At 45.5% G+C, this 25,564-nt stretch overlaps 1 protein-coding gene across 1 annotated transcript in view; it reads right to left on the minus strand.

The window, feature by feature from the left end:
• Window positions 1–25,564, minus strand: part of STAB2 (stabilin 2) — a 161,415-nt gene that overhangs the window by 47,634 nt on the left and 88,217 nt on the right. The window contains exons 32-46 of the mRNA XM_057557591.1: window positions 23,532–23,630; window positions 23,337–23,444; window positions 19,854–19,985; window positions 16,999–17,127; window positions 15,711–15,767; window positions 14,584–14,679; window positions 13,024–13,219; window positions 11,443–11,538; window positions 8,159–8,204; window positions 6,818–6,894; window positions 3,964–4,089; window positions 3,293–3,366; window positions 2,524–2,595; window positions 959–1,078; window positions 137–184 (exon numbers count right to left, since the gene is read on the minus strand). Of these exons, the coding sequence (XP_057413574.1) occupies window positions 137–184; window positions 959–1,078; window positions 2,524–2,595; window positions 3,293–3,366; window positions 3,964–4,089; window positions 6,818–6,894; window positions 8,159–8,204; window positions 11,443–11,538; window positions 13,024–13,219; window positions 14,584–14,679; window positions 15,711–15,767; window positions 16,999–17,127; window positions 19,854–19,985; window positions 23,337–23,444; window positions 23,532–23,630 (1,476 nt within the window). The remainder of the gene's footprint in view (window positions 1–136; window positions 185–958; window positions 1,079–2,523; window positions 2,596–3,292; window positions 3,367–3,963; window positions 4,090–6,817; window positions 6,895–8,158; window positions 8,205–11,442; window positions 11,539–13,023; window positions 13,220–14,583; window positions 14,680–15,710; window positions 15,768–16,998; window positions 17,128–19,853; window positions 19,986–23,336; window positions 23,445–23,531; window positions 23,631–25,564) is intronic.

Raw genomic sequence — 25,564 nt, forward strand, 5'->3', positions numbered from 1 at the left:
GACCAACACAGAGCCTATTCCAGAAATGCAGTTTCCCGGATTTATTCTACTCTCACTTACTCTGGAGGTTACAGATTTATCCCATATCTGGCTTGAGACCCAACTCTTCTAGTTAGACAGACACACACATTCTTACCAGCAACTGGAAGTAATACTGGGATGTTTTGGGGTTCTTGGGAAGCTCCTGGAAACAAAGACAAGCAAGGTTCACTTAACATCTGTGAATTACATACCAGAATGTCATTGGAGGACAAATTCTCTAAGATTGAGAGTATCTACCATCATTTCAACTGGAAATCTGCCTTATCTATAGGTTCACAATTGATGTTCAGAATGACTCATTTTTAAAAGTTCAATGTTAAAAAACTCAGTTATAGGTTTATGGCAGATTTAGTTTCTTTATCAACAAGAATATTTGATCAGCCAGAATGCTCTAGTCCCTCTTTAAACCAAATAACAGGATGTTCACGTTGTAGTAGGTAGAACTTTACAAGTATCACAAGGCTTCACCCTCTCCGCCCGAGGGTGTTTGCACACACACTCCAACAGCAATCCACATTACGGCGATGCCTTTGAGGTACTGTGTGCTCTGTGCCCACTACCCACATTATCTCATTGAAATCTTATAACAACCTGCTGGGGCTGGTACCATTGTTATTTTCTTTTACACGTTAGAAAACGGATACACAAAGAGGTGATATAATCTGCCCAAAGTCACATTACTAACTGGCAGAGCTGAATTCAAACCCAGGTGTTTCTGACTTTAGAACTGTTGATCTGAATCACTGAATTCCCACTGGGAGATAAAATTTCTTTTCATTGTCCATTTATATGAAAATAGTCTTTCGTATTTTATAGTTTTATATGTAACAAAACTCTCGCACCCTCCTTAGCTCCCTGGATTCTTCACACGGGGAGGAAGGTGGAGTTTACTTTATGGAAACATGCCTCGCGTTACCTGATGGATGTTGCCGCGGCAGGTAAACCCATCCCCTATGTAGTTAGGTTTGCAAGTACAAGTCCTTTTGTCTTCTCCGGTGTGATTGCAGATAGCAAATTCACTACAGCCGCCATTTTTCTGGTAGAATTTCCAAGGAGTGGGGGATAGGAATCAGACCAGTTAGTTTGCCAGCTCTGCCAATGTTCACGCAGCGATTCTGTATTGAAATTTACTTTTTGTCTCACTCTCTAACTGACCGGCTTGCATTATTTGCCCTTTTCCTGAACTTGCCTTCCAACTCGTTACAGTTATAAGGGCCATCCTACTCCCCCAGCCTTACACAGGCATACCTTCTTTTACTGCACTTCGCAGATAATGCGGTTTTTACAAATTGGAGGTTTGTGGCGACGTCAGATGATGGTTAGCAATTTTTAGCAATGAAATATTTTTAAATTAAGGTACGTACATTGTTTATTTATTATTTAAACTCCTAATGTCTTTTGTTTTTAACTGAAGTATAGTTGGTTTACATACATTGGTCTTTTAGACATAATGTTATTGCACACTTAATAGACTTCAGTATAGTGTAAATATAACTTTTATATGTATTGGGAAACCAAACATTTTTGTCACTTGCTTTATTGCGATATTCATTTTATTTTGGTGGTCTGGAACCGAACCCGCACTATCTCTGAGGTATGCCCATATCTCAAGATGGCAGCCCATCCCAGCAGATCTCCAGCCCTGAATAGATCAGCCCAGAGTTGCCAAATGGGAAATTTCTCAGCACCTGGGGGTTAACTAGAAAGGCATCAAGCATGTTGGATACTTCTCAGCTTTAGGCTGAACTCTAATCCATCATAGCAAAGGGAAAAGTCATCAGCTGGAAGGCAGTCAGTATGAAACAGACAGACCAGCACGGGGGACAGTAGGGACCTCGACTGGAGAGGAAGGGCTTTAATTACGGGCTGTCTGTGCTGTACTCACGCCCGCAGCAGGAGGCTCTCTGGTGGGCAGTGACATGAACGAGGAAGGAAGGTGTATGAACCGGGCCCCTGCGGGGGATCAGTGCCTCGTGGGAGGAACAAGCACCACACACCGCGAGAAGTGGTCAAGGGTGCGGGCTCCGAGTCAGACAGACGTGGGCTCGAGTTCTGGCTGTGCCGGGTACTCGCTCTGTGATCTGGGGCAGAGACCTTTGTTCCTCCTGCTCTACGGTGGGTTGAATCGTGGCCCCCTGCAAAGCTATGTCCACACCCTAAGCCCTGGTATCTGTGAATGTGACCTTGTTTAGAAAAGGAGTCTTTGCAGATGCAGTGAAGGATCTCGAGATGAGATCGTCCTAGATTAACCAGGGGGTCTTAAGACCACAAGCGTCCTCACTAGAAGAGGAGACACAGACACAGAGGGGAAGCCACGTGAAGACGGAGGCAGAGACTGGAGTTTCTCCAACACTGCAACTGGGACACGAGGGAGAAATGGCCCAGAAGCAGCTCTGAGGGGGCCCACCTCAATGCCCCGCCCCTAGACGTGGAGAAGGGGGCACCGCAGGCCAGACCTCGGGGGAGGGGGGCCGTACTCACGGTTAAGCAGACGTTGATGAGTGTGCAGACCTTCCCATCGCCAGTGTATTTCGACAAACAGTTACAGGCGGCCTGTCCGGGAGGAAGGGGAAATGGGTCATTTCACAGAGAGGTTCTGCCGGCTGTCAGCTCTACCATCATCCAGTTTCTGACGTACTCAATTTCCTGCTCGTTCACAACGTGACACGGACTGAGGGAGGCACAGCCTGGGTCCCCGCGCCTCCAGCTTCCCCGCCTGAGTCTCCTCACCCCTCGGCCTCTCCCCTCCTTTGTGCTGGAGCCCTCACATTTCCCCACGTCCCCAAACCTGCTCCCGCCGAAGGCACCGCAAGGGACACGGTGCTGGGGAATACGCGGCTGACAGCGGCCTTAACACCGTTATCTTCTGCTGCGGTGCATGCATTTCACAGCCTCAAGCCAAAGAAAAATGGTAAGATTCTGGGCATCAGAAAGCTGACAGGAAGGAGAGCATTGCTGGAGACCTTCTAGGTGCCTCTGGAACCACATGGTGTTTGCACATGCCACTTCTTCCCACTCTAGGGAAGGCCCTTCTCCCTGTGTACCCTTTGTCCCCTGCCCCTCTCCCCTTTTCTCCTGCTTCCCAAAGAATGGCCTCCTGGGGAATTCTTCCAGAATCTCCTCTAATGTATTTATTTCATGCTGCTGCTCCCTAGAGGTCTGTCCTCAGCGCCTCTCCCTCAGGCCTGGGTCTAACTACCCGGGAATTTGCTCCTAGGAAAACGTAGGCCCCCGCGGAGGCAGAGCTCACCTGGTTGGGTCCTGTTTGCGTGCACTCTGCGTGCTCGTGACAGCCACCGTGGTTCTCCAAGCACGGGTTGATCTCTTTAAAACAAAAAGCAACACCTGGCATGAGAGTCAAGCCTCATTTTTTAAGTAAAGCTGTCTTGAGGGACCAGCCAGGCTGGCTAACTGACCGAGGGGAGCAAGTGTCAAGGCGTGATTCCGTTTTCTGACAACGCTGAGGCAGAAGTAACCCAACAGGGAGGGAACCAGCTGTGGTTTCTCAAAATCGGCTCCGCAGGGGTGGGACTGTGCCAGCAGAGGCATGTCTGCGGGCTTGACTCTGTCCCTCTATTGACTGAATATGAGTGTTTGCAGCCAAGGACTCGAAATAATAAAATTTTGGAGTCCCATTTAACATGCTATGAATGAAGAGATGTAGGAATAAAAAAAAACAAAACACTTGTAACCATCACAGTATAATTGGTTCAGAGAAGAATCATCAGTAGATGCTAAATTTAGGAGGACATTTAGGTGAGGAGCAAGATATGTGCTTGGTGTTAAAGCGTTTCCTAGCTGATTGCTTATGAGCAGCAAAGGGGAAACAAGTCAATGTACAGCGGAGAAATCAGACAGCACCTGGACCGAGGGGTCAAAATTAAAGGCAGTTGGAAATCGCGGGTGAGGGATGGTACCTACCTATGCACACGATGCCATCGCCAGTATAGCCTGCCTTGCACACACACACCCGGCTTCCTGGGGTGGTTCTTTTACAGACAGCCCTGCCAGAACAACCTCCATTGCTGATCTCACAGGCATTGATTGCTATAGAACAGAAAGATGACACAGAGCAGGGCAAGGGGAGGGGGGAAAATTGATGCGTTTTTACTTGAATCATTGAGAAATGGAAAATACCTCAAAACGGTAGGCACTGGATTAAATATGGGTAGCTCAAAAGAATGCAAAGCACCAGATGTCACTGGTGAATTCTACCAAACATTTAATAAATGCCAAAATTTCACATACTCTTCTAAAAACTGAAAGAGGAGGGAAGACTTCTCAATTCATTCTGAGACCAGTATTACTCTGATACCAAAACCAGACAAAGCCATCACTAGTAAAGAAAATGACAGACTGATATCCTTTTATGAATATAGATACAAAAACCTCAAGAAAATACTTGCAAGTCAAATTCAGCAATATGTAAATAGGATTATACACCATAACCAAGTGGGACTTATGTAGGAATACAAGATGGTTTAACATCCAAAAATCAATTAATGTAATATAGCACATCAGTAGAATTAAAGACAAAACATGATCATCTCAGAATGAGCAAAAGCATTTGTCAAAATTCGATACCATTAATGATAAAAACACTCAACAGACTAGGAATAGAAGGGAACTTCCTTAACCTGATGAAGGACATTTTTCATTGATGAAAAACCCACCACTAAAATCATGCTTAATGATGAAAGACCAAATGCTTTCTCCCATGATCAGGAATAAGACAAGGTCTGCTTTTGCCACTTCCGTTCAATACTGTACTGAAGGTTCTGGCCAGGGCAATTAGGCAAGAAAGAAATAAAAGACATCAGATTGGAAAAGAAGTAAAACCATTTCTATTTGCAGATGCCATGATCTTGCTATGGAAAATCCTGAGGAATCCACTAAAAACAATCAGAACTAATAAATGATCCTGTGTAGGACACAGGAACAGTAGGCAAAAATCAATTGTATTTCTGTACAGTAGCAATGAGCAAACTGAAAATGAAATGAAGAAAACAATTCCACTTACAATAGCATTAAAAGATGGACTCCATTTAACAAACTATAAAACACTCTGAAAACTACAAACATTGTTGAAAGAAATGAAAGATGACCTAAGTAATGGAAAGACATTCCATGTTCATTGATGGGAAGAATTAATATTGTTAAGAAGGCACTACTCCCCAAACCTGATCTACAGATTCAATGCAATCTCTGTCAAAATCCTGGCTGACTTCTTTGCATAAATTGACAAGATTATCCTAAAACTCATTTGTAAATTCAAAGGGCCCAGAATAGTCAAAACAATCTTGAAAAAGAAGGACCAGGTTGGAGGACTCACACTCCCTAATTTCAAAATTTACTACAAAGCTTCAGTAATAAAGACAGTGTGGAACTGGCACAAGGATCTATATGGAATTGAATTAAGAGTCCACACATAAACCCATACATCTACGGTCAACTGATTTTCCACAAAGATGCCAAGATGTTATTTCAATGGGGGAAAGAATAAGTTTTTCAACAAATGATACTGAGACAACTAGATATCCATATGGGAAAGAATGAATTTGGACCTCACAATATATACAAAAATTAATTCAAAGTGGATCAAAGACCTAGATCCATTTGGAGACCCAAGATGTGTGTTTGAGTATTGGCTTGGCCTTCATTCACCGTGTGACTTTGGACAAACCACTCAATAAATAAGAACTTTGGGGTCCACCTACATAGGTTTACTTGCAGGTTTGGATAATGTATATGAAAATGTTATAGAAATGTTGGTTGTTATATTGCGTCCTCTGCTTTTGTTATTTTTCCCCAAAGCAGGGGGCAAGAGAAACATTACAGTTATTTGCCTTTCCAGCTGTTTTCACTGGCATGCTGTACACATCCTACTGCAGGGAACATCGGGGACAATCCCCAGGGTCAGATGGTCTAGAAAGCAAATTGGTGCGGTCATTGTCCAGCTCCACCACAATCTGCACTGAAGCCTGCCTGGACACAGTGCTAAGTGTTTCCATTTTCCTAGCACCAAATACGTGTTGGGCACCATGAGAGTATTAGCTCACATTTATCGAGTGCTCTGTGCCAGGGATGTTCTAAGCACTTCACAGGTATTATTTAATTCAGGTTATCATCCAACAATCCAGGGAGGGAGATTCTCTTATGAGCTACAACTTACAGATGACAGAATGATGCAAAGAGCAGTCAGGCAACTTTCCCAAGGTGACACGAACTATACGAACATAGATTCGAACCCAGGGAGTCTAACGCCGGGGCTGTTTTTAACAGCTGCCTCATTCTGTTGTTGTACATGGAGGGGTCATTTCATCCCCAAACTACTCTGCGAGGGGAGAGAGTTTTACGTTTACTTTACAAATGAGCCAAGGGGGCCCAGGGCAGTTTAGAGACCCACCCAAGGCTGTGTGGGGATTGTGGGGAAGAACCAGGGCTCAAGCCTCTTTCTATCCCACTCCGGAGTGCCCCCCCCCCCCAACACAGGCCACTTCCTAGGTCAGCCACATCAGTGGTTTTTAAAGCTCTCCAGATGATTCCAATTGTGGCCAAGGCTCGGAGAAAAGAACAGGGGCGGTTGCCCCACACATTCCAAAACCAACACGCCCTATCCGTGAACAGGTGTCCTGCTCCCCGGGCACAATCGGCTGCCCTGTTACATCCAGTTCACCATCAATGGTTGGTAGCAGCTGCCCATTTAGTCTGCAGGAACACAGATCTCTCAAGAGCTCATGCTATCCTCCTCTCAGCAAACTCCTTCTTGACTTGCCTGTGCAGACCGTTCCGTTCCCTTGGAACCCTGCTGCGCATTTGCACGAGGCAGTGCCATCCGGATTGAGAAGGCAGCTGCAACAAGAAAGGGCAAGTGGTGTTTGTAGAGAAATGCACAGCACCCCACCACGGGACTCACAATACCCCTTTATCTCTAGCATCCCAGCTCTCATCCTCATGAGGCACTCTGAGGTCCCGCCTAAGGCTGAGGGGGAGAGTCCATCCCTAGCATGGCCCTGCCACAAGCAGCTAAAACTGAAGTCATTTATCAGGCAAACTACAGAGTGTGTACATGTAGGCATTGGCCCAAGGATAAGGAGGGTAGCTGCCCATCTTTAGAGAGCATCTTATGTGCTTGGAGCTGTGCTTCACACATTATTTTATGTAACCTACACAATATCCAATAGCCCTAACAGGTAGGTATTATCATTATTCCCATTTTACAGATGAGAAAACCAAGGCTTAGAGGCATTAAATAAGTGACTCAAGGTCACACAGTCAGTAGAAATGATAGATGCTGATTTGAACTCAGGTCTAACTCCAGCTACTGGGCTTTTGATTAATTAACCCATTAAACCCCTCTGGGAGTTAGGAGTATGAAGTTCCATTCTAAAGAAGGAAGGCTTGGCTGTGAATTGCAAGTAAGGTTTGATGAAATTGAGGCCCACTGGGCTCTTTCTGCTTCTGTGAGAGTCCCTGTGGCTTGAATGGGGGTAACAATTGGCACTCTGCCAGCATGTCAGGTAACTCAGGTGGCAGCGTGTTCAAAAGGCTGGATCTGCAAGCTGATGGTGGCCTCATTTTTAGTTTCGTACTTAGATTAATCATACATCCTCAGAAATGGTCTCAGGAAACTATTTCCCTAAAGATAGGGCCTGGGTGGACACATGCTACTAGGAAAATCCCCCCTTGCATTTTCTCTTTCTGACTGTTCTGATGAACCTAGGGGCAGGACAGGAATAAAGACACAGACGTACAGAATGGACTTGAGGACGCGGGGAGGGGGAAGGGTAAGCTGGGACGCAGTGAGAGAGTGGCATGGACATATATACACTACCAAATGTAAAACAGATAGCTAGTGGGAAGCAGCCACATAGCATAGCACAGGGAGATCAGCTCGGTGCTTTGTGACCACCTAGAGGGGTGGGATAGGGAGGGTGGGAGGGAGAGTAAGAGGGAGGGGATATGGGGATATATGTATGCATATAGCTGATTCACTTTGTTATACAGCAGAAACTAACACACCATTGTAAAGCAATTATACTCCAATAAAGATGTTTGAAAAAAAACCCAAAAAAACCCCTTGCATCGCCTCCAAAGGAGGCCAAAGGGGACGTACTTGGCACTGGTGTGGCAGGTCCCATTGCATTCATCTTTTGTGATCTCTGAAAAAGAGAACCAAATGCTGTGTCAGCCCTTCTTTACTAAATCTCCCTCAAGAACTTTCTTTTAGTACTTGGTGCTAGGAAAAGATTTCCTTCCTCACAAGTAACTGGTATGCATCACGTGAACTATGTAAAACTATGTGACCGTGTAAATCTTTTTTTACCTTGGCTTCTAGGAAGCTCAGAGCCAAATCTGAAGGTCAGATACACCAATGGAGTGTCTCCTGTGTGCCGGTCCCCTTGCTAGGTGGTGAGGATGCACATCCCTCCCCGGGGCTTAATTTTCTATTTTATTTATACTTCCTATGTTCCTTATTCTTCCTAAATTTTCATCATTTTGTTACAGAGTGATATAAATAAGCAAATACCTAATTATAATTAATATGAAGTTGTTGTTGTTATTGTTTTGCATGTGCAGAAATAGTCAGCAGGTAGTCACTACCTATTTGCCAAATTAGTTCCTAAAAATTTCCTGGAACAGCATTATGTTTTTACCTTGGATGCCCAGCTAACAGATACTTCCTGGCAGGGGAAGATCCAGAAAGAAATTGTTAGAGATGAGAAAAAGGACCCATTGGGCTGGTTGCTCAGGCTAAGAGCTTTTGAGAAAGAAATCTCATTAGGCCTGGCCAAGAGAAATCTCATTAGGCCTGGCCTGGTTGTATAGAAGGTCCTGAAACACAGACCTGGCTGAGAAAGTGGTCTGTTTTGTGTCAGAGGGAACATTTACAGGCTCCAGTGGGCTAGAGTAGATGCAGTGCAATTCTGTGCCTTTATGTGTGCTTTTCCTTGAGCCTGGAAGTCTCCTTCTCTCCGTTCTCTATCTCTGAAATCCCAATCACCTTTTAGGTCCTCCTCTCTGAAATCTGCTCTAAACCTTTGAGCCAACTTCAGTTAATTGGTAGTGACTACATGGTGTGCTCTTTTGAAAAGGATGTGGTGCCCCTATCTGACCTCAGAGGAAGGAGTGCAATGATCGATGAATGATGTCTGACATGGCTTGGGAGTGGGGAGTTTGCATGCGAACAAAGAACAGTCTAGTCTGGTCTAGAGGCGCTTTACTCTGCACTCTCATATCGCAATTTTCTGAACACGATTGAACATTTATTTCCATTACTAGACTGAAGCCCCTTAAGCAGAGTGTGCAGTGGAGACCAGGCTGGAAAACTGGGTGAGTGCCAATTGGTGAACAGCTTTGTACCACACCTTGCTAAGGTGTGTCTCCTATAGGCAATGAAGTTTCTCCTACTGGAGGCTATGGAGAATCACAGCAGGTTGTCAGGTCCTGGGGAGGGTGGGTAACAGCGCTGCTATAGTCCAAATGTTTATGTCCCCCCTCCCCAACCCATATTTTGAAACCTAATCTGCAATGTGCTGGTACTTGGAGGTTGGGCCTTAGAGAGGTGATTAGGTCATGAGGGTGGACTCCTCACAAACGAAACGAGTGCCCCTATATAAGAGACCCTGGAGAGCTCTCTTGCCTCTTCTGCCATAACATGAGAAGACGGCCATATGCAACCCAGAAGGGGGCCATCACTAGAACCCAACCATGCTAGCACCTTGATCCTGAACTTCTAGCCTCCAGAACTATGAGAAATAACTTTCTGTTGTTTATAAGCCACACAATCTACGGTACTTTGTTACAGTAGCCAGAACACGTCTGGCAGCAATGTGGAGTACGGAATGGAGGGAAATAGGACAGGAGGCAAAGAGATGAATCACAAGGCTGCTGGTGAGAGGAGCAGCAGGAGGACAGGCGTGAAAACTTGTCACAGCCTCCAGACTGTTCCCTGTCCCTTTAAATGTGGTTGGTCCTCCCATACACCATGCTCCTATAAGCATATAAATGACAGTCAAGGGTAAACCCCCAGATTATCCCTGGCTGCCGCTTATGTCTTGATCTAGGGATTCCCCCAGGCTGTCTTCCTGTTTATGTGACCCTGTTGCTCCCTGCTTCCCTCTCCCAGGCCCTCTGAACCCTGGCTCCACACACCAGCATTTGATATCTGCTCTAGGATGTCTTTTTGGCTCGAGACCACTCACACTTCCAACTTTAGCTTTTCAACAAAATCTGAGTTCTCTTGATTTTAACATCACCTGGAGCTTTGGGCAAAGACAATCCTTCTGACAACCCCACATCCCTGGAGCCCTCACTGGGCTGGCAGGCACCTGTGACTCCTCCCCAGCCCCTGCCCCAGGTGAGGGGGACTCTCTAATACTTGCTTCCAGGGGTATTCTCTCCAACCCAGTGTCAGGATGATCTTTGTAAAATGCAGATCACATCACATTGCCGCCCTGCTCAAAACCCTTGAATGGCTTCCTGTTGGCTCGGCAGAAGGTCCGCCGTCCTTAGCCTTTCACGAGCTGACTCCTGTCTGCGCCTCTAGCCTGTTCTCATTCCGCTTTCCTCATTGCCTCTACATCCCTCCCATTCTGCAGTCCTTTGGTCCTGTAGATGTGCAGAGCCTTCCCACATCCTTGGGCTGTGCCACGAGCTTCTTTCTGCCTGAAATTCTCTCCCCTCTCATCACTCTCATGGGAGCACATTAGGAACCATCAGTGCAGTGTGGGGGCCTGGGGAAAACGAGCCTGCTCAGACCCTACCGGGGGGAAAAAAATTGATACAGTCTCTGGAGGACAACTTGGCAGTAAGCAGCAAACCTTTCCCCCAAACTGCCAACTTCTAACTCACCATCCCAAGGAATTTAACCAAATAAATTAATAAGACAAATGCAAATATATATATGAATATATATACGAATATATATATGAAAGAGATACTCATTGCAGCATTGTTTGTGATAGCAGAAAATTGATTTTAAGAGGCATGGTACAATCAGATAATGGGAGACTGTATAGAAATTAAGAAAAATGATATTTATCTATATTTATTCACATGAAAAGATACTGATTATATATATTGTGAAGTGAAAGAGTAGGTTACAAAACTGTGTGAAGAGTACAGTCCCATACACACATTTATATACCTAGAACAAGGCTGGAAGGCCAATACAAAATACTAATGATAGTTTCTTCCCTGTCTTGGGAGTATGAGTAATTTTTATTTGCTTTTTAATGCTTTTCTTTATTTTACAATCTCTTTGGCTGCAAGTAGGAATTACCTTATCGCCAAAGGAAGAAATAAAGATACCATTTCTATTTTAGAAGGAGAAAAACATGTAGCTGCTGAGAAGTGAGGCTAAGAACAGATCATTAGTACCGAAAGGCTGGCTCTTACCATCGTCACATTTCACTCCTCGCCAGCCCACGTCGCAGTTGCAGGAGCCGTCACCCGCGGGTCCTTGATTGCATCTCCCATGGACACAAGTACACGCTAAGTGGAAAGACACCCACACATTGTCAGACCTCTGACCCGTGTTCAACAATTCACTTTACATTTAATACTAAGGTTCACTTTGGTGCACGTAATTCTACTGCCTGGTTCTAGATGATCGTTGTCGCTAATGGGTTTGGGGGGTGGATTCCCAGGAAGGGCAGGGGCATAGGAGGGGGCTAACAGGTGAATCAGGTCATGCTTCAACAAAGACCACCGTCTGGGCACCGTGTAGCACTGTGGGGCAGTGACCCAAGCAATGTGAGAGTGTTTTGGCTGAGGTTATCTGAGGAATCGAGGTTGTCTGAGGAATCACGGTTATACGGGACCCATTTGGGACAGAGCCATGTTTGTTCCCTAAGAGTAGACTTCAGAGAGAAGCCCACTCGGTTCCTATAAAGCCGGTGTAGCACCACCTTCTCTGACAACATAGAAATGCCGATTCCTTTGTTACACAGCAACACTGTGAGCCTCTTTGAGAACTGGATGAAAGTTAAAGGATGCCTTCCTCAGAAAAAAGCATTCAGCCTTGGGGGTGTGCTGGACCCCCTGAGGGTCATCTATGGATCCTAGGTTAGGAAATCCTGCATAAATGCAAGCAGATAATTCTTCCATATAACACAGAAAAAAATCACCACTATAATGCCAATTATATATTATACGGCCCAATTATACTGATTCAATTATATATTGATTTTGTTTGGCTTGGACTAGCTGTTGAGAAAACAGCAATAGCCAGGTCAAATATGGAGTTTTTAATACAAAGTAGAAAAAAATGCTTCGTTTTCCCATCATGGATTAGGAAACCCCTTCTCCCACGTCAGCCCTCACATAGGTGTGTGTCCCTGGGCACAAGAAAGTCAGGGTGAGAGAATGCAGATGACTCGACTAAAACAGATCATGATTTTTGTGAAAACAACGGAAAGCATGTGGCTGGCAGAGGATGAATCAGTAGAGTGACCTTCACGTAAAGGACATGATTCAAGAACAAAGCCTTGGAGGGAAGCAGGGTGTGCATTCAAATCTCATCAGGTGTGACCTTGGGGGAAGTCATTCAACCTCTTTGCCTTAAGTCCTCATTTGTAAAACGGGGATACGCATACTCAACTATACATGGTTCCTGTATGGATTAAATGAGATAATGTGCACAGATCTGCTTTTCAAACTATCAAGCAATGTCCAAAACAGAGCGTACCCACAGAGGACCAGCACACGCAGGCAAATACAGAAACGTGGGTGGGTTGGAGAATGTCAGTGAGCAGATCGGGGAGGGCTGATAAGTCCAGGTTAGTAACTGAAAATGTTTGGAATCACTGCCCATTGCAAATTACACAATACAGAAGTTCCTGTAATTGACATGAGAATGGGGGGGATTCCAGTCTGCCCTGGAGACGGGCTGGTGAGGGAGCACGTGCCGAATCACTCTTTTCTCCTGCATTTCCGGCTGGTTTCCGGCAGCCTGCCTGGGTCGGGGAGGGTGCGCACCTTGGTCGCAGTGGATGCCGTACTTGCCCTCTGTGCAGGTCTCACAGGCTGTCCCGCTGAAGCCCTCTCCACACACACACATGCCCGTGCCGTTGACTCCGTCCAAGCAGATCCCGTTCCCAAAGCAGACGTTCTCGGCTTTTCCTGGGCAGGGCTGGCACTGGGGGCCAAAGTAGCCCGCACAGCATTCTCTCGTCTGAAACAGAAGGACCAGGCTGGGCTTGGACAAGGCCACACTTCCATCCTTTGGTTTTGTCCAGCCATGGTGTGGACATCCTGCAGGTGGGACTGGATGTGTGTCCGTAGCTTTGACCCCTCGTGGAGGGGTTGGGAGGGATGGGGAGAGCAGCCCCCGAGAACCAGGTGAGGCTATGCAATCTCCAGGCATGCCAGGAGCAGCGTGGAGGCTTCTGCCAAGGAGGCAGGAAGGAGGGGAAGGAAAAAGGCAAGCAGGAGGAGAGGATGAAGAAAAGCGAGAAGGAAGGAGGGGCAGCAGGAACAAAGTAAAAATAATGCAAGTGATGCCAGAGGGACCCTCGCCATCCCCAAACCTGGCACCTTTGCGTTGTGTGTTATTTCATCTGGTACTGAAGGTCGGGAGGTGGGTGAGACCTTTGACATTCTATAAATGACTCTCTTTTAGTTCAGGGAAGCCCTGCAGGATATCTGCTTGCTTGAGCCTGCCTTTATTCTTGAGTGCATTAAAACACAAAATCTCCTGCAGCTGCAAGCTCCACAACTTAAGGGCCTAATCACCTGCCTCTGCAGGATAGGCAGAGGCTATGTCTAGTCTTCTATGAAAGAAGCAGGACAGGACGTTATAAAGAATTTTCCTGCAGATTCCAAAGTAACAGGTCAGAGGTGCCTAGCTCTGGGGTCCTGCTTTCTAAATGACCAGGTGCACCTGTTCTTCCCCTGGAGAGCTGCCCATTTCCTGTCTCTTTCGCTCACGGGGCATTTCCCCTGTTGTGAGAACAGGGAGATCCTCTTAGCCTCTCAGTCCCTCTTTTTCTTCATCATGCAACAGAATATTGCAGCTTTCACCAATGTGCTGACTTGCAGGGCTGTCCTGAATTTTAGTGCTACTGCTACTACTTTGAACGACAGTGGTAATGAAGATAATAAGGAGGAAGGGGAGGTGGCAGAAAGAATACATGCAGAGGGGGACTTCCCTGGTGGTACAGTGGTTAAGAATACACCTGCCAATTCAGGGGGCATAGGTTTGATCCCTGGCCCGGGAAGATCCCACATGCCGTGGAGCAACTAAGCCCGTGCGTCACAACTACTGAGCCCGTGTGCCACAACTACTGAAGCCCGCGTGCCTAGAGCCCGTGCTCCGCAACAAGAGAAGCCACCGCAATGAGAACCTGCACACTGCAATGAAGAGTAGCCCCTGCTCGCTGCAACTAGAGAAAGCCTGTGTGCAGCAACGAACACCCAATGCGGCCAAAAAAAAAAAAAAAAGAATACATGGAAAGGCACTTTGAAAAGTATAACACATGATTACATTTCTCAATGCTGCTGCAATAGTTAGAAGGCTTATTAAATCATTATACTCACAATGACAGTTTTCACACACTTTGGCTGGCACCCAATGAACAGGGATCGCTTGCCCATGAAATAAATGGTATAGAGACATTTCTTCGTCTCTGCACCCTATGAAATAATAATGATTATGTCAGCTTTTCAGTTAGAACAAAGCTTTCCAACCTCTAAAAGCAAGTAGGTGGGTGATACATTGCTGTCACTCTAACTGAAATGTTCTAGAAAAGGAGGGCGTTGGCTTCTTGGAGCTGTTTCATAAGAAAGAAAATGCAAAATCACAATGTTGGCTGCCAGAATACCAGGTGGCAAAATTCAGATAATTATCCCTTAAGGTAGTACTCTGTAAAAAGAACTTTTCTTTAGAAGACTAGCTCAAGTTAGGAAGAATCACAGAGTCAATCAAATAAAAACATCCTTCCAACATTCCACATTGAGATGAGGCTTGGTTTCTGTTTATTTATTGGTTGATATTCTGCCTTGGTCGGAGACAAGATTAAGGCTGCTTACAAAGACTTATAATATACAAGATTAAATGCAAACTCAAGTGAGAAGAGTCAGCGTTGTTAGATATAAATTACTATTATGCAACGGAAGGTACATGAGAGTTGATTCTTTGTAATGGCTGGAGTATCATCAGAGCTAGCTTTTGCAATAAACAGCTATAAGAAATATAGATGGGTAGTTAATTCAAAGACATGTCTACCTCCCCCCAGGTCTGTCATGTGTTTCTCAGAGAAAGTTAGTTGTAACTTCAACTGTAAAGGGAATCAGGAAGGTGGGACTCCTCCAGGTTGGATACCGAGTTGGATATGGAGTTTGCCTCCTTTGATGAGCTTTCTTGCTCCTGTCCTTAACCGGCTACTGGAATATGAAAGATGTAGTATGAAAAATCCCTTCCTGCACTGGGTGTTGGTTGAGATGAATCCCTGTTTCTATTTATGTATTAATTAAATTTTTGCTTTGGTCAAAAAAAAATGGATTTAAGACTTTAGAAAGATGCATATAAGGTAAGAAGGTAAGACTAAATTAAAATCAAGTGAAGGAATGAAGGCAGTGAAATGAGTTGTGCTTGAGACTCATTTTCTAATTTGGACCTCCCTGGGATCCAGAAACACTTTTATCAAAGCAGACAAAATACTTACTAGTGGTTTAGTTCCAAACGGGCAGATCGGCTGCTGGGGACACTTCCCACACTTTCCCTTAGTAAAACACAACCAAAGTGAATATCTCATGGTTATTACTTTTAGTGCAAAATGAGGCTACAAATATTTTCCAGACATGGAGCTGGGTGGTTTCAGGCTATAAAACTGAAAACCAGAAACTCATCTGGTCAACCTCTTTAATGTCCTTTGAGACAAACACTTCAACTACTTTGGGTCGTGGACACTGGAGCGTCACTTTCTCTACTATACACTTCAGATGCTCATAATCTCGTAACCTGTGAGGGGGTCTTAACTCACTTAAATCCTAATTCCTTTAACAACAACTCTCATTTATTGAAAACCCACTACTTAGTGAATTGGGCCGGATTCTGAGACTAAAGGATGCATCACGTGCAGCGCCCAGCCATGGGGTCCGCGTGGAGATAATATTCACTATCATAAAAAAAAGAGCACAAGTTAAGAATGACAGGCATTTTTAAGTGCAGCCTGTTCCTAAAACAGGAGGAGACCAACGTGACTAGTTCTTAACTCGGCGCCTACTGGACGGTATTGTGTGGTCGTTCACAGTTCTGGCTCTGGGGCCAGACTGCCTGGATTTGAATGCCTTCTCTGCCACTTGCTAGCTCTGTGAACCTGCGGGTGTTACTCAACCTCGCTGGGGCTCATTTTTCCCCATCTGAAAAATGGGCGGAGTAATAGTACCTACGTTGTTGTGCGGGTTACCTGAGTTAATACATGTAGAATGTTTAGAGCAGTGCGTGGCACATAAAGAATGCCCAGTGAATGTCAGCAGTTATTACTATTACTGAGAGACCCTACACCATCTCATGGAGTAAAAAGTCTCCATTACTGCATCCTATATCATACTGAAATGATCCATTCCCATATTGTCTCTCCTGCTAGACCAGGCTTGGCCAAAACCTGTCATGGGTGCACCATACCCCGCCCCCTCCCCACCCCGTGCCTATGCTGGGTGCGGCACATTTTCTCTTTGAGGAAGGCCTTGGCTCCAGAAGCCTCCTCCCTCCTCAACATAACCCTCCAGGCAGCCTTTCAAGGCACTAGACTGTGAGCCCACCGAGGGCAGGGGTCACGTCTTATTTATTTTTGTGCCGCCACAGCCAAGTACGCTCCTTGGCATTTAGAGATGTTCATGCGGTGTTTTTTGCACTGAACTGAGATACTCTGATAGATGAGTCCTATGCTCAAAATTATAAAAAATAAGCCAACACTCTTTAGCTCATCGTTGGCCTCGGACAGAACTTACTCGTAGGATAGTAGTGTCATTAATATCACATCTATTCTTCTGAATTTCCAGAACTTTCCCCAAGCCATGGATCACTCCCTTGTCAGTGGCTACATTGGTGTAGTTTATCGGAGCCTCATTTACGTAGAGCTGTGAACAGAGGGTTAACTGTAAGTTTTTACTAGAGTGATTTTAAGGGAAATAAGGACGACGGGGATTGGAGGATATCAATATGACAACGGCCTAGGAGATATTCCAAAATTCACCTGGCAGGTAGCACAGTGTAGTGGAGAGAGCTCTGCCCTAGGAGAGGGGAGTCTGAGTGACAGTCCTGCATCTGGCACCTTCCAGCTGTGTGACCTTGGGCCAGTTGCTTTTCCTCTGTGAATCTCAATTTTCCCTTTTGTAAAAGGCAGAGGTTGTTCTAGATAATCTCCACCCTTCAAATGATCGGGTTTTATTGTTTAAAAACTTCTGAGTCATGATCGTTATGTCAGTGCCCCTGATAAAATGGCTCCACGGATGATGGATGTGCTTGGCTGTGCTGGTTATTGGTGGTCCAGGAGGTGTGGATGCCTTCCAAAGCCAAGACATGGAGAACAAAACTCAGCGTCCTTTTAGCATATCTCTACTTCCTGGTTAATTTGCAAGCACCCCTAAGTAAGGCTAAGTGACTGTTATACAAGAATAAAAATAACTAGCATATTTGAGTGTTTTAGAGTTTGTAAAAAGTGTTCCACCAGATAGCATCACTTCCCAGTGTAAGGAGACTGCTCAGAGGTCTGCATTACCATACCATGTTTCCCTTGGGGCTTCTTCGGAGTTCATGGTATGTTTGTATTGTCTTTGCCTAGTGTGTCCGTAAGCGTCCAAGACATGGGAACTAAATTTCTAAATGTTGCCAAATTAAATTCAACGTTGAGTTGTAACTTGTTTTGTTTTGATTTTTTTAAATGGGAGCATACCTTAATGATTGCTTAGCAAAATAAGTAAAGCCATTAATTCATTCCTTAATATAACTAATATAACTGGAAACAAATGGTTGTTTGAAAAACTGGGAGGTGGTGTGGATGTGTGTGGGGTGTGTAGCAGGGCCAAAGTTGGGAGAAGAGGGAATTCTTTATTGTACTAAACAGATATCAACTTCATATCTCATAAGGGTTTAAAAATGATTAACATCTCCCAAACTCCCCACTGCATCAAGATTAAAATGACTCTACTAAGTGTTTAAATCTGAACTTCCACTGAATGTTAAAGTCCCTGATGATTTACTTGGAGTCAAGTGAATTTCCACTGGATGTTGGGATAAATCATGGCTGAGGTCCACAGAAGTGGTCCAGGGTCTGTGAAGACTTGGAAAAGAAGCAGGGGGCCTTACTTATGGTGTCAAACGGTGATTGCAAAACAAATTTGTAGAATTCCAAGATGCTGAGCTATTTTAAAATATCAAAATGGCAGAACTTCGGATGCTGTAATACTGTTGATTTGGCATTAGAAAAAGTCTGAATCATTTTTATTGTGAGATGTATTTGAAGAATTACGGGTTGCATTAAAATTTTGATCTGAACACAAGTTTACTCATTTAGAGAGCATTTTTCTACATCTTCTTTGTCCTAAGAGTAAATGAGTTATCAACGAAAGCAAAACCTCTATTGTAAGATTGAACTATTTGTTTTTTGTAAGATAAAGCCTCTATTGTAGAAAGGAAGAAAAAAAAAAAGCTCTAGATCAAAGACTTTCCAAACACATGAAAAATAAATGTGACAGAATCAAAACTGATTCAACTAACTGCACTGGAATATTCATTTCTACATGATGAAATACAAGATGACATAGATTAAAAACAGAAACAAAAATGTAAGGTCTTTATCAACAAAAATTGCCTTACCTGGAAAAAAAAGAAAATGTATTTAAAAGGATCTCCTCAAAATTATTACACAATAGGTAAGATTATTTATAGGAGTCAGAGGGAAATATTTGGAGTTAGATTATTCCCTAAATAATGAAGAACCATGAAGACTTCTTTTTTTTTTTTTTTAACCCGAGCATGTTAAAAGAAAAACTGTACACAAAATTCACTTGTACTTCAATGATGATAACACTGAGAAAATTATTTTCAAAACTGCACTTTTTTACAGGGACCAATTAATATTATTACTTAAAAATTTGCAATTAAACTTTCTTTACTTTAATATAGTGCTTAGTTTATCCTAAATAATCATTCATTTTTATTAATTTTTCTTATGAGAATGTGTACTAGAGTTACGTAGTGAATTTCTTGTTGAATTTTCAGATTGATTGATGTTTGAAGTAGGTACAAAGAATTTTATATTGAAATACTTAAAATATGTATTTAGTCTCAATTCTTTCTACGAATTCTAAACACTTAAGTACTTAGGGGTTGTGTGAGATTAATACTGGAATACTGGTATGGGGGTCAGTTGGTCCTAGGTCTGCAGTCTGTATGATCAAGCAATGATAATAATGTTTATTCATTTAGCTGCTGGAGTCATGAGGCTCCTTATACCCTGGGGCCAGTGCCACTTCCTGGGGGTCAGGTTTTGCTGCTGGGTTCCCTTCCACCTTGGAGGTGGCTTGGGGGCTGTCTGTTTGTTTGTTAGGAATCAGAACTGAAGGGCACCTGTGACTGCTGGGATTCAATCTCCTTATCAGCCAGGCCACACTGATGATTTGGTGACAGGGAGGGGGAAGGGGAGCTTCCCAGTCTGGCTGAGTCATTACTTTACAGTGAAACACAGACAACTGTCTTCTGTAGAGAAGGCTTAGGAAGTGCTGGGGAGATTACGCAACGCAAAAGTGATGACGGACACGGAGCTAGGACACCCACCCGTGGGTTTTAAGGGAAAGGATCGCACCTGGTCGTTGCGGAGGAAGAAGCCAAGGAGGTAGGAGAAGCCCAGCATGGTCTCCCGGTGCATGCCGTTGTGCAAGTCATTCTTCAGCAGTTTCTCCTCCAAGACCACGTGATACTTGAGTACGTCCTCCTCCTGGACAACACACAGAAGGGAAAGTTAACCCACAAATCAGCCGGTCCCCGGGCACTTACTGGGCCGCCCTGATGTCCAGGCACTGTGGGGTTAAGAGCAACAGCTTGTTGAATTGGAAGTTTCGCCCGAGGCATCAGGGCACGGTAGATAATAAATACTAAACCCGAGACAGATCACCTTGGGGAACTTGCAGACTTTCCATGTAGGATGGTCAAGAACTCATTACGGGACCCTAAAACCCGGAGTGAGGGCAGAAAAGGTTGCGGGGGGGGGGATTTTAAAGTTGATTTCTTTGGTGAGAATAGCTGTGAAGAGAGTCCCCACACCCCAGCCTGCCTTTCACCTCAGGGGTCATGAGAGGAGGCTCAATGGGATATTTCAAAGGGCTTGATCTGTGTCCTCTGCAGACAGGGTAGCCTGTAGGGTGTCACTCAGGCCTGAGCAATCTTGTGCCAGTGACTGCTGGCAGGTTGACCCCCAGAGGAGGGGGCAGGCTGTCACCGCACTGAGACAGGCCTGCACTCCCAGCACTGACATGGGACAAGAGAGTACAGGTGTCCTGTGGACCAGAGGGTTGGTCGTGTCTGAGAGGGCTGGTGCCTTAGGCCCTATCCTAGATGGCTTTCTGGAAGGGCAGACAGGCCTCCCCAAGGGAAAGGCTGGAGGTGGCCTCTGGATGCTGAGGGTCCACTGAGAAAAAAAAGTGGCTGTAGGAAGAGATGCATGCACACAGGTGGGGGGAACTGCAGTCAGAGACCACCAGGGATGGGTGGGGTCTCCAAAGAACCCATCAGAGAGCGAGAGCGAGAGAGCAATGGCATCTCAAGACGGTACCAGTTAGATAAGAACTTCCTGCCCTCTTAACATCTCTTCCCGACCATCAACAGGTCCTAACTGCAAACCCGGTGAGACCAAAACTGAATTCAGTGAGATCAGGAAAGGAAATAGAAGCGTCATATGGGGAAGGAGAGACGGTGAATTATTGTCTCAGCTCCAAACCACCCTCTGCACTGTTTCTGCGGTGGGGCTGGGACCACAACCCACACTTCTCCTCTGCCAGGTCTCCCGTTTGGCTCCGCCAGTGGAAAGTGCTCGAGGGAGACCGTGAGGCCTGTTAGAGGGATCTCCTCTTCCTGCATGCTTCCTGGTCCTGGGGGCATCACCCCAGCTGCACATCATCGCCCTGCCAGCGGCAGCTGGATCCGAGTGGCAGAGGCCTGTCACTCCCAGACTGGCCTTATCATGTCCCCCTCCCCCTAAGACGCCAGCACCAGCTGGGCAATGGCATCTCCAAGACGCCTGGGTCTTGGACCCCCAGGGACCCTCCTCCAATGTCAGAGCCACAAGCAGAATGGCAACCCGTCCTCAGAGGTCTGCATTACAGCTCTTCCAGGCTCCTCCATGTTTCTAAGTTTTAGTTGTTCTGACCTCTTTCCTCTGTTCTCCCAGGCTTTGGGGTTATAGATGCTTCTATGCTATCTCCTTTTTACCTTTCAATTGTATTTATATAACTTCATACCCAATAAACAATTCATAATATTGAATTCTCTCTGGTATGGTTTCTGTCTCCTGATGGACCTTGATTTTTTATTTTTTTTTTTAGCAATAATTTTTACCTTTCCATACTGATTTTTTTTCATGGAAAGGCATTTTGTTTTAAATATAGCAGTGTGTACATATCAATCCCAAACTCCCAATCTATCCCTCCTGCCACCCTCTGATGGACCTTGATTGATTCAAAGACCAAACCCCCTCCTCTAGTTTCCTGTCTGGACAAAGCCCAGCATGGAGCAGTGAGGAAAGAAGATTTAATTCTAAATCCAATTCAAAATGTTAATTTTTTACAAGGAGCTGGATTTTTTTTTTTTTTTTTTACTTAATTGAGACTGTGTTTGTGACTTACAGCGATGATAGGACTTTCTGGGGATTGCCTGAGGGTTTATCCCAGGGCAGGAGAAGAATATTCCCCACTGAACAGGTTCAAAGGGCTGGGGGAGGGCTGGGGGTGAGGAGACACAGTAAAGAGGATTTCCACTTCCATCCCAGGAGTCCTGCTTGCTCAACACGGCAGTTACAAAAGTCTAACACACCGTTCCTCCCTTCACAGAGTTTTCATCCAATTGGAGAGCTAAGACACACCCGCCTGAAAAGACAGTTCCTTATACCAGGTGTGTAAGTGCTGAAGGGCGTACTAATGGTCTGAATTCAGAGGCAGGAGAGATTTTCTGCAGCTCAGGGGCCAGAGCCAGCTTGTCTGAGGAGGTGAGACTGGACTTGAAGAATGGGTATATGTACAGATGATTCACTTTGTTATAAAGCAGAAACCATTGTAAAGCAATTATACTCCAATAAAGATGTTAAAAAAAAAAAAAAAAAGAATGGGTGGGGAGGATTCAGGAGGCATCGGAAGGAGGAAGGGCAGCCTTCCTGATTGAGTGGGCGGGGGTGTGTGTGCGTGTTTGTGTGTGTAGATAGGAGCAAGGGCACTGAACATGCCTTTGCTTTCTTTGGGGTCTGTATGACATCACTCTGGTTAGACCACATGGTATCTGCAGAGAATGGATGGGAGACAGCAGTGGGCCCAAGGGTGGCTTAGCGGGACTTCAAGTATCAGCCCCCGTCTCCTTAGCACCCATCATCTCAGTCACCCTATATAAAGAGAGAAGTGACAACAGCGTGCTTGCTGTGCAATTACAGCTTTAAACGTGTCCTCCCCCTATGGGGCTGGGTGCAGGGCACCCCCGGGATCCTTCTAAATGGAAATTCTGGCGCCAGCACTGAATAGAAGGTAATCGTGGCCAGTGTATGGAGACCCTAAGAACCTGGGGAGGTAGCTTGGACTTAGTCATTCAGGAAATGGAGATCCACCCAAGGGTTTTGAGCCAGAGAGTGACAGGATTGGAGCTTTTAATTATTTCACAAAGTCTTTTGACAAGTTCTGACTGTTCAGCCCCAGATGTTAGGAATCAGGGAAGACAGAGACGGGGAGAATAGGAGGAAGACAGAGACAGTGAACTCCCTCTAGGTCCCAGCTGCTGACAGCTCACTGCATGGGACCAGGGAGAAGCCAGGGAGGGGAGGAGGGGTGGCCATGAAGATGTTTCCAGGTTCCTGGGATGCCCGCATCCTTGTGTATGTGAGCCTGAGTGTGTGCTTCCAGGGGTACAAACTAAATACATGAGTAGCTCTGGCTTGGGGGAGGTTCGGGTATGAGAGAGTCTCTGCTCAAGTTTATGTTAAATATCTGGATATCGACAAAGAAGTTTTGATGAAAGAGTGAAATGGTACATGGTTGATGGACTGAAAAACCTTAAGTGTTTGAATTTCCAGGAAATTTATTGCTGATACTACCAGAGTTGTGACCTTCTTCTCCCAGATGTAACTCTCAATGGCGTCGTTGTTTGGAGCAAACACCGTGTAAGTGTCAGCAGCCTCGATCGAACTTGCCAGATTATGTTGCTGTGATGGAAAGAGACAGGAGCGCGTGAGGGACTTCTGTTCCCAGGTAACCCAAGCAGAGGGTCATGCAGAGAACGTGGTACTTGCAATGATGTAGCCCCGGAAGATGGAATAGTCAGGCATCTGGTCCAGCCGGGTGAGTAGGTTTGGTAAGGAGCCAGTTAGACCTCTTTGGGGAACCAGAACCTGGGAAAGGAAGCCCCAAAATTCTGTTAGCCTGCGTTGGTAGGACTTGCTGCTCTCTAGTACATAGGTTCATGTGACATAACAATATGTGATCATGAAGCCTCTGCAAATAGAGAACAAGGTACCTTTTCCTTTGATCGTCTGCAAGACCAAACAGGGGTGCGTAGTTTGGGAAGTGAAGTGGGTTGGACTTCAGCCCTACTCCACCACCAGACCAGGTACCTCTAGGCAGGGAACAACCTGCACAACTGTTCATGGTGGCCCTAACAAAGGGGGCCACAGTGTCCAATGGACAGGTAGAAAAGGAGCTCCTTAACGAGCCACTGCCACCCAGAGGCTAAGCGGTGAACTTGAATCAGTCGCCGTGCATCCATGGATCTTTGTGTCCACATAAACTTCTTCCTCAATCCAGTTACCTAGCCATGAGGACCCTCAGTGGTCTCCTTCGAGAAGTGAGGAGAATGGCGCATGCTTTCTTAGGGTTGTTATAAAAATCAAGTGAGATAATGCGATACATGACACTTGGCACAATGCCTGGCACCTAGAGGGCTGTCAATCATTCCAATATTACTGCACACAAGGTGAGGCGGTAATGCTGATGAGGGCCAGAGAAAAGATGCAGCTCCACCCCTCCGGGACATGCCATCATATGGGGGTTCACGACCTATTCCATCAAGAACTATCAAAACAAGGGGGCACAGTTATGCCAAATGAGTTCTATACTGAGAAATCCCACGGGGTTTCAGAGGAAGGAAACGGCAATAAAAATGACATTTATTGAGGTCTCCCTAGGCAGCAGACAGTGAGAGAGAAGGTGGTGTTTGATCCTCATAGGGAAGAAAAATGGGGCTCAGAGAGGTTATGTAACTTGCCCAAGGTTACACGGTTAGTTAAGTGCCTGAACGAGATGCTGCATGATTCTAGAACTTACCCTCTTGACACTATGTCAGCCTCGGTGATATGGGCTGCAGGGATCAGGGATGGCTTCACAGAGGAGGCGGCACTCGAACTGGCCCCCGTGATACTAACGCTCAGTACGGGACATGGGTTGAGGTGCCATTTTACTAATGAGCTTGTGTTCATCAAAAACGTACATGAGAAGAGGAGGTAATGTTACGCTTTAAAACAAATTTTTTTTTAGTACTTTGAAAAGCCAGTATTGGAGAAGAAAAATACTTTGGTAAGTAATATTGCTTTCTTTTTTTTTTTTTTTTTTTTTTTTATAATTTTTTTTTTTTTCCCCCTACTTTATTTATTTATTTATTTATTTTTGGCTGTGTTGGGTCTTCGGTTCGTGCGAGGGCTTTCTCCAGTTGCGGCAAGCGGGGGCCACTCTTCATTGCGGTGCGGGGACCGCTCTTCATCGCGGTGCGCGGGCCTCTCACTATCGCGGCCCCTCCCGCTGCGGGGCACAGGCTCCAGACGCGCAGGCTCAGCAGCCGTGGCTCACGGGCCCAGCCGCTCCGCGGCATGTGGGATCCTCCCAGACCAGGGCTCGAACCCGTGTCCCCTGCATTAGCAGGCAGATTCTCAACCACTGCGCCACCAGGGAAGCCCAGTAATATTGCTTTCTGATAAATGAAGCCATTAGCCCAGTATAGTTCCCTGCAAATGACCTATCACTTGCTCAAAAAATAGTGTATTTTTTAATGCCTCTTGGTAATACAGGAGAATTGCAAGGTCTTTGCAAAGTGTTGCACTCAGAAGTCTTATAAGAAGCCTCTCTTTTCTGAACAGAAACAGTTAACGTGTTCTGTAACTTGAAATAAAAAAGTATGTAGGGCTTCCCTGGTGGCGCAGTGGTTGAGAATCCTCCTGCCAATGCAGGGGACACCGGTTCGAGCCCTGGTCTGGGAAGATCCCACATGCCGCGGAGCAACTAAGCCCGTGAGCCACAACTACTGAGCCTGCGCATCTGGAGCCCCTGCTCCTCA

The sequence above is a fragment of the Balaenoptera acutorostrata genome, chromosome 11 (genome assembly GCF_949987535.1).
Source record: "Balaenoptera acutorostrata chromosome 11, mBalAcu1.1, whole genome shotgun sequence".
NCBI classification, from domain to species: Eukaryota; Metazoa; Chordata; class Mammalia; order Artiodactyla; family Balaenopteridae; genus Balaenoptera; species Balaenoptera acutorostrata.